We start from the raw sequence: 10,935 nt of genomic DNA on the forward strand, positions 1-10,935 counted from the left end.
TAGGAAAATAAATTTTGGGTTGGCGATTAAAATTACCTGAAGTAAGATGTAAACCAGTATTATGATTCAATTCACCAAATGGATTTATAGTATGAGCATCAAATGTAGAACTCGGATCTGGTGGATGATTTGAAGGAGAAACAACCAGAATTGAAATACCCATATGCCTACAAATTGTAGCAAACTGAAAACTCAAAGTTTCTTTGATCGAACCCATCTCAAGATTGAGTTCTGATAAATATTTTTCCACAACAGATAATCGTTTCCCATCAAGCATTTTCTGATGAGCAGCATCCTTTACTTTAGGTGCTTTATCACCTCCTCCCGTCATGAATCAAGAACACAGGATCCACGACTGATACCAAATGTTATGAAACTACAAGTTGAGGATGAATCACACATAGTAGTAACCTACTCTTCCAATGGAATGAGCCTAATAATTATTATTTCATTTCTTACCGAGTTTCAAACAATGATTTGCAATAAATACATCTCACTAACTCTCACTCAACTCCAACAATTAATCACAGTCGTTGGATACATGTAACTTAACTTAATCCTGGAACATACTATAAGACCTCGCTAGTACAGATTGAAGACACCATTCAAGAAGTGAAAACAATTGACCAGTCAACTAACAAGGACTCGACTAATAGGCACATGACATTTTGGATGCAACCATGGCAAGCTCGTGTTTGCACAACAATCAGTTGGAAGAAAGAAAAAAATCTAAATTTTATACACTAGAAATTTACTGACAAATGAAGTTTATGCAACTATCAAGGGTCTGCCCAACTGGCTAGGAGCCTGAGTCTCAAGTAGGAGGTCAACACTAGGTCTACTCGTGGGAGTTGGATCAGTTACTTCGGCTCCCAGGGGCATGTCCAAGCCAACGCCAAGTTAAAAACATCTTTGGCTAAGGATGTTTTTATCTTTCCCAGGGAGGTAAAGGCAAACCTTCAGTCATATACAACATCAAACTCTTATTATGGGATTCAAAGATAACAGCATTTCATTCTTTAGCTTTATCCCATTTCATTGCTTCTAATAAAGCCCATGTCTCAGCTTGAAAAGCATTTGCTACTCTTTTAAGTACTCCTCTGGAAGCAACGTGTTGTCCTGCAGAAGTTCTAATTATCGCAGCAATACCGGATAGATAAAAACCTTTATGATATGAAGCATCAACATTCATTTTTAAAGTGTCTGGTGGAGGAGGGTTCCAATGATGTGAATGTCCTACAATCTGTCTAGGATGGCAAGCATGCTGATGAGACCGTTATGATGAAGCAATATTAGTAAGATGCTTGAAAAGAGGAATTAAAACAGAGTTTATATTAATCTGCGTCTGCTGAAAGATAACTTGACATCTGTATCTCCATATATGCCACATTGTTGCAACTATTCCATGTATAGAAGGAGAATCTGAATCAATGTTGATCACAACATTTGTGGAGGACCAAGTATAAATCCAATCAGTAAGAGTATTATACTGTTGTAAAGGATGAAAATGCTGAGGAAGAGAAGCTTTTCAAATGGCAACAGCAAAAAACAGGTAAAAAAGAGATGATTAATATCTTCTATATTGGTTGTATTACAGAGTGGACAAGAAAAATCAGTTATATCAGAAACATGTGTCAAATTGATTCTAACAGGTAGGACATTATAAAATTATCTTCCACAAAAAAAATCAACAGTTTACAAGGCATCTTGAGCTTCCTGAACTTCAACCACAAAGTTGAACTGAAGTAGGATTGAAAAAAAAAATGTTGTTTAGGCTCAACTAGCTGCATATGTTACATAGAACACACGACTTGGTCGAACTCGAACCACACAACTACCCAATACCTAAAATGCCCTTTTCAATGGATCATATAAGAATGAGAAAATTCGAGAAGTGTCGAAGTAGAAGAAGCAGAGAAAAGAAATGGCTGCCATTAATCTGAGAGCTGTATCACCAATTCGATATCCAGAAATCTCAACTGAAAACCTTCATTGCACGAAGCCCGTGGTTTCATTTCCTTCACTGAAGAAGAAGAATTCATTCACAGTGTCTGTGGCAGTAAATCCTCCTGAGCCTTCACCAGAGAAACCCGAAATTGAGCTCGAATTCATTGGTGTAAGTAAATCTTAACTACTCTTCTTTCATTTTCAGATTTTGTTCTTAAAGATCAATTCTATATTTTCAATGATGGCAGCCAAAACCACAAGGAGATGGAACTTATCCAGTGGATAAAGCGTCTGCGATTAGTGGAGAGAAGCTGTTGAAGAAAATTATGGCGGATAACAAGATAGAACTCTATGCCGCATATGTAAGCTTTGTTAATTCTAGCGTCTCAGGGGCAAGTGGGGGCAGTTGCCCCCTCCTACCAACACTTGTTTAAATGTTAAATTTCCTGGTCTTTCAATTTTTTGTTCTTCTTATAACAGGGAAAAGTGATGAATTGTGGTGGTGGTGGAAGCTGTGGAACCTGCATTGTTGAGGTATGATTGAACAACATTGTGGTTGTGAATTCCACAATCTTGACCCAAAAAGTGTGTACATTTCTGATGTTGTTACTAAAAGAGTGTGAAATTCGCATTTGCTTCGTTCAGATAATTGATGGAAGTGATCTTTTAAACGAAAGAACTGATACTGAACTCAAATATCTTAAAAAGGTGAGCTATTTCAGACCCAGTTTTAGCTTATTCGCATTTCTTACTGCATTTTCTTGAACATTTTTGATCACCTGTTTAACATTTACCTGGAATCCTGACAGAAACCTGAGTCTTGGAGATTAGCTTGTCAAACTATTGTTGGGAACAAGGAAAATTCCGGCAAGGTAAGCTAAATTTCAACCAGTTAAAATGAAGAAATTTGGTAGTTTATCGGTTTTGAATGATCATGAAGTTATAACCAATTATGTATGCATCTCTATAAATTGGTCTCAGGTTGTTGTTCAGCGGTTGCCACAGTGGAAGAAATAATCACCGTTAATGAAAAAAGAGATTACTGTGGCTGCAGTAATGAGGATTACCTGTCTCACCATGGACCTGCAAATGTACTTGTGATTTTTTGTACTGTGTACCAGTTCCCTCAGAAAATGAATGTGTGCTTATAAAAAAGCATTTTACTTGTATGCTGGCATTCTGAAACCACCTTAATCCAAGAACTCTCCAGTTGCAAGCACAAAAACCGATTCTTAGTTCCAGTGAACACGCTGATTAATGAAGACATTCCCTTCTGCTTATATACATCAAATCGTCAACCAGTTACCTAGGGCGATTACCAGTTTGGTCTTTTCTCAGTGTGCAGTTTAAATGAAAATCTAACTGTGACTTTCTAAATCTGGCTCTATCAAACTTAAGAAAAAGAACTCAGATTTTTATTAGAGATGAGAATCATAAACTTAAATGTTTTGACAAATCGTTATTTATTTTTTTCACTGCACCATTCCATGTTTCACCAGCTCTTCCAATCCCTTCTTCAACCTCAAAGCTGCAAATTCACAATCGCCGTCTTTCAATCCACCGAAAGAAACTCGAACACACCCTGGTCCACCACTTGCACTTCCCGGAATTAAGACTACTCCGTGCCTCTTAGCAAGCCAACGAACAACCTCAAAATCGTCTTGGTGTTTGTCTGGAAGTTTTGCCCATAAGTAGATGGCGCCTTCGCCACCTTTCACTGCTCCCACTCCTAGGGGTGATAGTGCATCCAAGAGGATTTCTCTATTCTTGACAAGGTCTTTCACCTGATTTCTGACCCAGTCAGATCCCGTTTCCAAGGAAAAAAGAGCTAGACGCTGTGATACTATGGGAGCACAAATGGGAATGTTATCCTGGACCTTGAGGAGCTGCTCTGCAAGACCCTTGGTTTCTGTTGGGTATGCTATCTGCAAATATTTTAGACACAATAAACTCTAACTTTCCGCAGAAACATTTGGACAGATCATCTCAATGTGAGAGACACAAAACAATTAACGAATAGAAAGAATAAAAGGACAAAACACTGTGATCAACAAACAATCAGGCAAGGGCAGATTGACAATTTTCTGCTAGGCTCTTAATGGCCAACAATTTGATGGATGAGGAAACTAAGTTTGTATTTGGAGATGAATGAACATATGTATTTACTTACATATCCAACTCGCCATCCCATCATTCCATAGGCTTTCGAGAATGAAAACACATTGAGTATGTGATCACCCTCTATACATGTATGCTTCAATCCATCATACATGAAGTACCTGAACAGAGAAATATCAAAATCTGGTCTAAAACATTAAAACCATGGAGTTCATGATAATGTAACTATTTCAGTTTCAGGGGGTTGACTCCATAACTGAGGTTAGTAGTTCAAATCCGCACACTGACCACAGATGTAATTAAGAACAATGCTATTGCACTGCATCTTGTAGCTGATAATGAATTTCGCTCACAATACCCAGTAGAACCTATTCACTATAGAAACCATCTGGAAGAATTAAAGGAAAAATTCAATCACAGATATACACTTACTCATATGTATTATCGACGACAAGCCAAGAGCCAGCCTTTTTGCATAGATCAGAAATTCTCTAGATAATTTCAGAAGAAAACAGGTCATGAGAGAAAGAAAGACAAGCGCTGCTTTTGTTACTTGTGTCATACTGTCATCCCTATTTATCGCAAACTACTGGCTTGAGATGAGCGTAGTACCTTGAGAAGAGGCTCTGGTATGTATGTCCCAGAAGGGTTGCCAGGGTTTACAATATTAACAAGCTTCGGGACAGGTTCAGTCGATAGAACCTTTTCTAACCAATCTGCAGAAATAAAAAATATTTATAAAGATAAGAACACCCAATCCTCTTAAGAGTGAACGAATAAAAAATACCATATTTTAAGCTTTAACCTGCATCCGGCTGAAGTGTTTTGGGGTCTCCAGGTCCAACCAGAATGTCGGTGATTCCAGTCATCTGGAAGGACATGTATGAATTGAAGTAATATGGGGCAAACATCACAACCCTATCCTCAGCATCACACAGCGCGAGAACCAGATTTACAAAAGCCTGGAAATCAAATAGTCATTGCTAATTCAAATTTCATGGAAAAAGTAGAACTTAGAGATATAGCTAGCATTGCAGCCTAGAAAGAGTGGTTAATATTTAAACTCTATAAATGTCTTTACAAATAGAAGCAAGTCTAAAATATGTTTATGAGTATAAAAAATTAGTGTCTACAGTTTGGAGTAGTTTGCGACCCTATCCTATAACTAGTGAAGCACAGTAGCACTGCAAAATCTTTAAAGCAGAAGACAAAATATAAAACGACAATGAAAAGTTAAAGGTAGACACCTGATTTGCACCAGCTGTGACCATCACTGAAGATTTGTATAGTTTATTTTCTTCTTGTAACTGCAGATAAAAGGAGAAGACAATTTAAGAAGGAAACTATATTTCCACATAGAAGGATACAGTAGCTCAAATTCTTGCAACGGGACATCACCAGATAGATGAAACCACCGCTTCTATTTCATTTTGTTTTTGTAGCATATGGACATGCTACATGCCTACTTAAAAAAAGCTAACAGCGAATGATCATATCAACTTCAACCTGTTTATGTCATTTCATCATTCTCAAGTTTTTGAGACAAGGGAGTTTACAAGAATAATATGGCATAACATTTTCGTTCTTCTGTAGTCAATGTCAGCAACTTGAAGACCGACCAATGTGATAACAGAGGCAAATAAATGGTTAACTATGGGCAATGTAACTATTGTCATAGATAATCTGTTTACTCGAGAAGTTTCTAATTGAATTCAAGGCGCTTAAAAGTTAAAGTGAACCTTAGAATAAGCATCACGAAAGGAAACCTACTTAACGTGCAAAATATCAATTATAAACCAATTAAATTAATCAATTCAAAGCAGATAGCTCGATATTTTAGATGTTATCTAAACAAAGGAATACCTTTTTAGTCAATGCCTCTCGAAGTGCTGGTAGACCTTCGTCACCACCATAACGACTTGTTAAAGGTTCATCCACAATTTTCTTAACTTTCTCCAGAGCTTCCTCAGGGGGTTGCCAGTAAACTACCCCCTGCAACATCATCACCCATAAAGATCAGATACCACATGGTTGACACAAAGTCCCAGAACAAACAAATGAACAAATAAAGAAAATGGGAACATATTTCCCCCTTCAACCACATTTTTCATAACTACGAGAATCAGTGATTATTCTGAACAGCATATACTAGATATCATATCATATCCCTCAAAGAAAAAAAAAGAGGAAAAACGAAACGAGAAACCAAATATGCTATTCTACTTGCCAATATCAACAGTTAATCCAACAGACATTTTAAACATTTAGACCATTGCAAAATGAACATTGTTTCCAAGAACAAAACCTCCACCACAATCCTTTATTCAGTGCTCTCGAAAAGTACACTAAAAGTATTCTCAACTTTCTCTATTTTATCAATTTTTGAACAACTAGTTCCAAAGCAGCATATCTAAACCAACTCATATACTATAATATAAGATCAACACTAATTTTAAGCAAAAACATCCAACACCAAACATCCGTGTCTCAAAAGTTATACCTTGTTTTCATATCCTCATCATCCTCAAATCAAATTTCTAGGTTTATAAATTGAAAAACATTAAAAAGAGTAAACAGAACATACCTGAGCTAAAGAAACAGCATCTTTACAACTTCTAAGTATTTCCTGTATCTGAAAAAAAATAAAAAATAAAATCAACAAAATCAATATCCCCCAAGATCATATAAACATTCACAGATTAAAATTCTTTCAATAAAATCAACATACCTGAACCATGACAGGAGATTCAGTCTCCAAAACCCTCTTAGCCAATTTCATATAAGTTCCCATCTTTCAATCAAAAAAGTTGAATTTTTTTTTCCAAAACTCACTGAAAATTCTTTGAGAATGAAGAACTTGTAAGTCAAAGAAAGACACCCCAAATTTATAAAATCTTTGTACCAACTGAGAGTCACCACCTACCAATAACAAACAAAGAAAAAAAATCACTTTTTTTTTACCTACTAAATTATAAAGAAACCCATCATAATTGTATCAAAATCAATTATTTTTTCCCTCATTTTTGGAATTAAGTTGAAGAAACCTCGAACCTAGACCATAAAAGACAGAATTTTGGATAGAAATTTTTGTCTGATTCTGGATTAGTTAGTATGTGATGACGGATAAAACTTGTAATTACTCACTTTATCTTTTAGTTTCAGGCTTAGAGAATCTTACACCCTGCCCTTAACTCATTAGTCATTACTAAAGAACGATTCTTCTTCATAAATCCCGTTTTACAGGATTTTATTCGACCATGGGTTTTTTTTTTTACAGGTTAATATAAAATGAAAATTGATTGAAAAAAATATAAAATGAAAATTCTTAGTAAGTAATGAAATTAATTACTTTACCTTTTATACTCATTACAAAAAAAGTGAATGAACTTTTGTACAATATTTTCTCTGAGAATGTTTCAATGATTGAAATGAGAGTTTAGATTACATAACCAATGGTGGACATAAACATTGTTGTGGAAACACATTTATGTATAAGTCCTATTTCTTGAACCAAAGTTTGCGAACTTTGTAGATCAAGAGAAATCGGATGGCAAGTGCCAAGTCCGCGAACTCGGTCCGTGAATTTCCGAAGTTCTCAAACCCGAGAATTTATGTTAGAGTTGACAAACTACTTGCGTTAGCCAAGTTCGTGAACCCAGTCCGCGAACCGGCGTAGTTCTCATCCCGAGAATTTTTGCTGGAGTTTGTGAACTCTACCCGATTGCTTAAGTCCGCGAACCTAGTCTGCGAACTTGAGAAGGTTATATATTTGAAGATGATTTCTGAACTTAAACTTATAAGACTAAGGAGTGCAGTTTGCAAACCGTGCCTATAAAGTTCATGAACCGATTCGAGTGAATCAAATCATCTTTGCTTCAATTGTGTCTTGTGTAGTACATGATATTCCTTGCAATTGAACAACCCTCTTAACTAGTTCAATTGAGTCATTTGAACTAGTTATGGTGAAGAAGAACATGGTTGATATGAAATTCTCATATGGCTAACCTTTTGGTTGATTTTGTTCAAACCAACAATGCACACGTTTGGGTACGGTTAACAAACCTAGAAGCGTTCAATCCAAGAGCGTATAACAAGCTAAGTTTTCGATCTAACGGTTGAGAAATATTAGCTTGAATCTAAATCAGGTTTTCATCTAATGGTGGATATTGAATGCTTTGTTACTAAGCTAACATTGATTGCAAACCCTGATTTGAAGACTATATATAGGAGACATCTAGTATTGTGCAAAACTAATCCCCACACCTTTCGTGTGATTAGTTTGTAAGCTAGAGTCGATTCTTTTTTAACCTTCTGTTTTTGTTTTCTCAAACCGGGTTAAACGACTTAAAGACTTCATTGGGATTGTGAAGCCAGACCAATACTACTTTTATCGTAGTTGTGTGATCTGATCTTGCATCTTCTATCATACGAGTACAATCAGATTGATTGGCTTGAGATTGTGAGAGTTCTCCGATAGAGTAATCACAAACATCTTCGTCTCATAGTTGTGATTCCGCAACATCTTGTTTCGCTACCATAGATTAAGATTGTTGTGAGGTGATTGATTAATCTAGGCTGTTCTTCGGGAATATAAGACTGGATTATCAATTGGTTTCTGTTCACCTTGGTTTCATATCAGAAGACGAAACAAAACTTTAGGGTTTTTCTGTGGGAGACAGATTTATCCTTTGATAGACTTTTCTGTGGGAAACAAATTTGTTTATTGTTAAAGACTGCAATTTTGGGTCGTAGCAACTCTTAGTTGTGGGTGAGATCAGCTAAGGTAATCAAGTGTGTAGTATCATGCTGGGATCAGAGGCGTAGGGGTGCAACTATACCTTGGATCAATGGGAGACTGATTTGGGTTCAACTACAGTCAAGTCTGAAGTTAGCGTGGAGTAGGCTAGTGTCTGTAGCGGCTTAATACAGTGTGTATTCAATCTGGACTAGGTCCCGGGGTTTTTCTGCATTTGCGGTTTCCTCGTTAACAAAACTTCTGGTGTCTTTCCGTATTATATTAGTTTATATAATAGAAATAATACAGGTTGTGCGTTAGATCAATCAATTGGATAATATGACCTAACGATTTGATTGATATTGATTGATCCTTGGATATTGGTCTTTGGTACCATGCAAGTCTATCTTTCTTTAATCGAGACTCGCAGTTTGCTTGAGTAAGATTAAATCGAGAGATTGAGATATAAACTCTTTGATATATCTTTTTATTGATTGAGTCTGACTGTCAAGTTGATTATCATAAAAAGTATATTGGAGTTTTTCCATACAGATTGCTAACCGAAATATTGGGTGGTGATGTTAGACCCCCGCTTTTTCAATTGGTATCAGAGCAGGCAAACACGTTCAAGATCTCACAAGTCTGTGTTTTGTAGCGATCTGACTCTATGGACAGACCTTACAAGTCTGTGTTGAAGCAAAGATGATTCGATTCGATTGAATTGGCTCATGAACATTGTAGCCACGGTTTGGATAAAGCATTCCTTAGTTAGGGTTTGGGGGGATGAGTTCAAGATGAAGTAAAATAGAGAAATCAGTGATGAAATTAAGGGTTTCCACTTGAACTAAAGCTAGGGTTTGTGAGGATTCAGTATGAAATCGAAAAGAGAATCAGGGATTTGGGAAATCAATGAATTAGGTTCTGAAGAGATCTTGAGATTTGGTTTCGTTTTTTCAGATGTAGGATTTCTGATTTGCTTCATACTGAAACTGATCCCTTTGTTAAATCACTGGTTAAACAAATCTTGAGTGAGGTTTGTATTTTTCCGAGGGAGGCGCAACTCGAGTTAGGGTTTTTTTTTCTGAGGGAGGGGAAGATGAGAGAAGAGATAAAAGTGAGTGTTTGAAGATAAGTGATAGAAAAATATTCGTTTTATCTAAAAGAATCTGAACGGATAAGATGTGGTAGGATGGGGTCATACAGATTATGAAAATATTTGGACGGTATAGATTTAAGTTAAGAGTGCCATACGGATCAAGGCAAGTGTGTTTTCTTTGTGCTTTCTCTTTGTGTTAATTTAAACTCATGTTTTCGGTTTAATTATCAATCTTCGACATGAAGAAAAATCAAAAAAAAAATTAATAAATTTAGGACGTTGTTATCGACATTCTGATATAAAAAAATCCAAAAAATATATAAGAATGAATCGGGAAAATGGAAAATGAATTCGATAATTGATGTGTTTTTTTGTGCTTTCTCTTTGTGTTTTTGTGCTTTCTCTTTGTACTTCCGGTTTGAATTTCGACTAGTCGTAGAGGTCATGAAGTAATTTTGACAAGTTATACAGGTCATGAAGTAGCTTTAGTTCACACTGGTAAACTCAGGTTATAAGATTATTAGAGATGGACCACGAAATTCATGATGGTTCTGACTTCAAACTTAGTTGGATACATCATCAAAATCGATAAATATGAAGCTCAGTATTGATTCAAACTTCAAGTGTGGTATAATAACGTATAGACTATGAGTCAAGAAGCTTCGAGGGTGTTCTGAATTTAAACTTAGCATGATACATCATCGAAATCGATAAATATGAAGCTCAGTGTTGATTCGAACTTCAAATGTGGTATAACGACATACAAATTATGAACTTAGAATCTTCGGGAGGGTTCTGACTTCAAACTTCGCATGATACATCATCGAAATCGATAAATATGAAGCTCAGTGTTGATTCGAACTTCAAATGTGGCATAACAGCATACAAACTATGAACCAAGAAGCTTCGGGACGGTTTTGACTTCAAACTTAGAAGGATACATCATTAAAATCGATAAATATGAAGCTCAGTGTCGATTCGAACTTCAAATATGGCATAAAGGCGTATAAACTCTCAACCAAGAAGCTCCGGGAGGGTT

The 10,935-nt window shown here is 36.2% G+C and overlaps 2 protein-coding genes across 2 annotated transcripts; one reads left to right on the forward strand and one right to left on the reverse strand.

Annotated features, from left to right (window-relative positions):
- The first annotated feature begins 1,739 nt into the window (after positions 1-1,739).
- Positions 1,740-3,227, forward strand: LOC113299696 (photosynthetic NDH subunit of subcomplex B 3, chloroplastic-like). Its single transcript, XM_026548771.1, has 6 exons — positions 1,740-2,116; positions 2,196-2,309; positions 2,428-2,481; positions 2,593-2,655; positions 2,757-2,819; positions 2,929-3,227. Exons 1-6 carry the CDS (start codon positions 1,925-1,927, stop codon positions 2,962-2,964), a joined length of 522 nt encoding a protein of 173 aa, XP_026404556.1. The 5' UTR covers positions 1,740-1,924; the 3' UTR covers positions 2,965-3,227.
- Positions 3,228-3,340: 113 nt separating this feature from the next.
- Positions 3,341-7,341, reverse strand: LOC113299695 (aromatic aminotransferase ISS1-like). The gene is made up of 10 exons (XM_026548770.1): positions 7,210-7,341; positions 6,794-6,984; positions 6,650-6,697; positions 5,929-6,057; positions 5,313-5,372; positions 4,871-5,027; positions 4,678-4,781; positions 4,498-4,556; positions 4,118-4,226; positions 3,341-3,872 (listed from the first exon to the last, which is right to left on the reverse strand). Exons 2-10 carry the CDS (start codon positions 6,854-6,856, stop codon positions 3,420-3,422), a joined length of 1,182 nt encoding a protein of 393 aa, XP_026404555.1. The 5' UTR covers positions 6,857-6,984; positions 7,210-7,341; the 3' UTR covers positions 3,341-3,419.
- Positions 7,342-10,935: the final 3,594 nt, after the last annotated feature.

The sequence above is a fragment of the Papaver somniferum genome, chromosome 7 (assembly GCF_003573695.1).
Source record: "Papaver somniferum cultivar HN1 chromosome 7, ASM357369v1, whole genome shotgun sequence".
Taxonomy (NCBI): domain Eukaryota; kingdom Viridiplantae; phylum Streptophyta; class Magnoliopsida; order Ranunculales; family Papaveraceae; genus Papaver; species Papaver somniferum.

Coding starts and splice junctions, on each gene's coding strand:
- LOC113299696 (XM_026548771.1), top strand. CDS start 1,925: ATGGCTGCCATTAATCTGAGAGCTGTATCACCAATTCGATATCCAGAA. Junction 2,117..2,195: donor TTGAGCTCGAATTCATTGGT/GTAAGTAAATCT, acceptor CAATGATGGCAG/CCAAAACCACAAGGAGATGG. Junction 2,820..2,928: donor ACAAGGAAAATTCCGGCAAG/GTAAGCTAAATT, acceptor AATTGGTCTCAG/GTTGTTGTTCAGCGGTTGCC.
- LOC113299695 (XM_026548770.1), bottom strand. CDS start 6,856: ATGGGAACTTATATGAAATTGGCTAAGAGGGTTTTGGAGACTGAATCT. Junction 5,028..5,312: donor TCACAGCTGGTGCAAATCAG/GTGTCTACCTTT, acceptor TTTGATTTCCAG/GCTTTTGTAAATCTGGTTCT. Junction 4,557..4,677: donor TACCAGAGCCTCTTCTCAAG/GTACTACGCTCA, acceptor GAAATTATCTAG/AGAATTTCTGATCTATGCAA.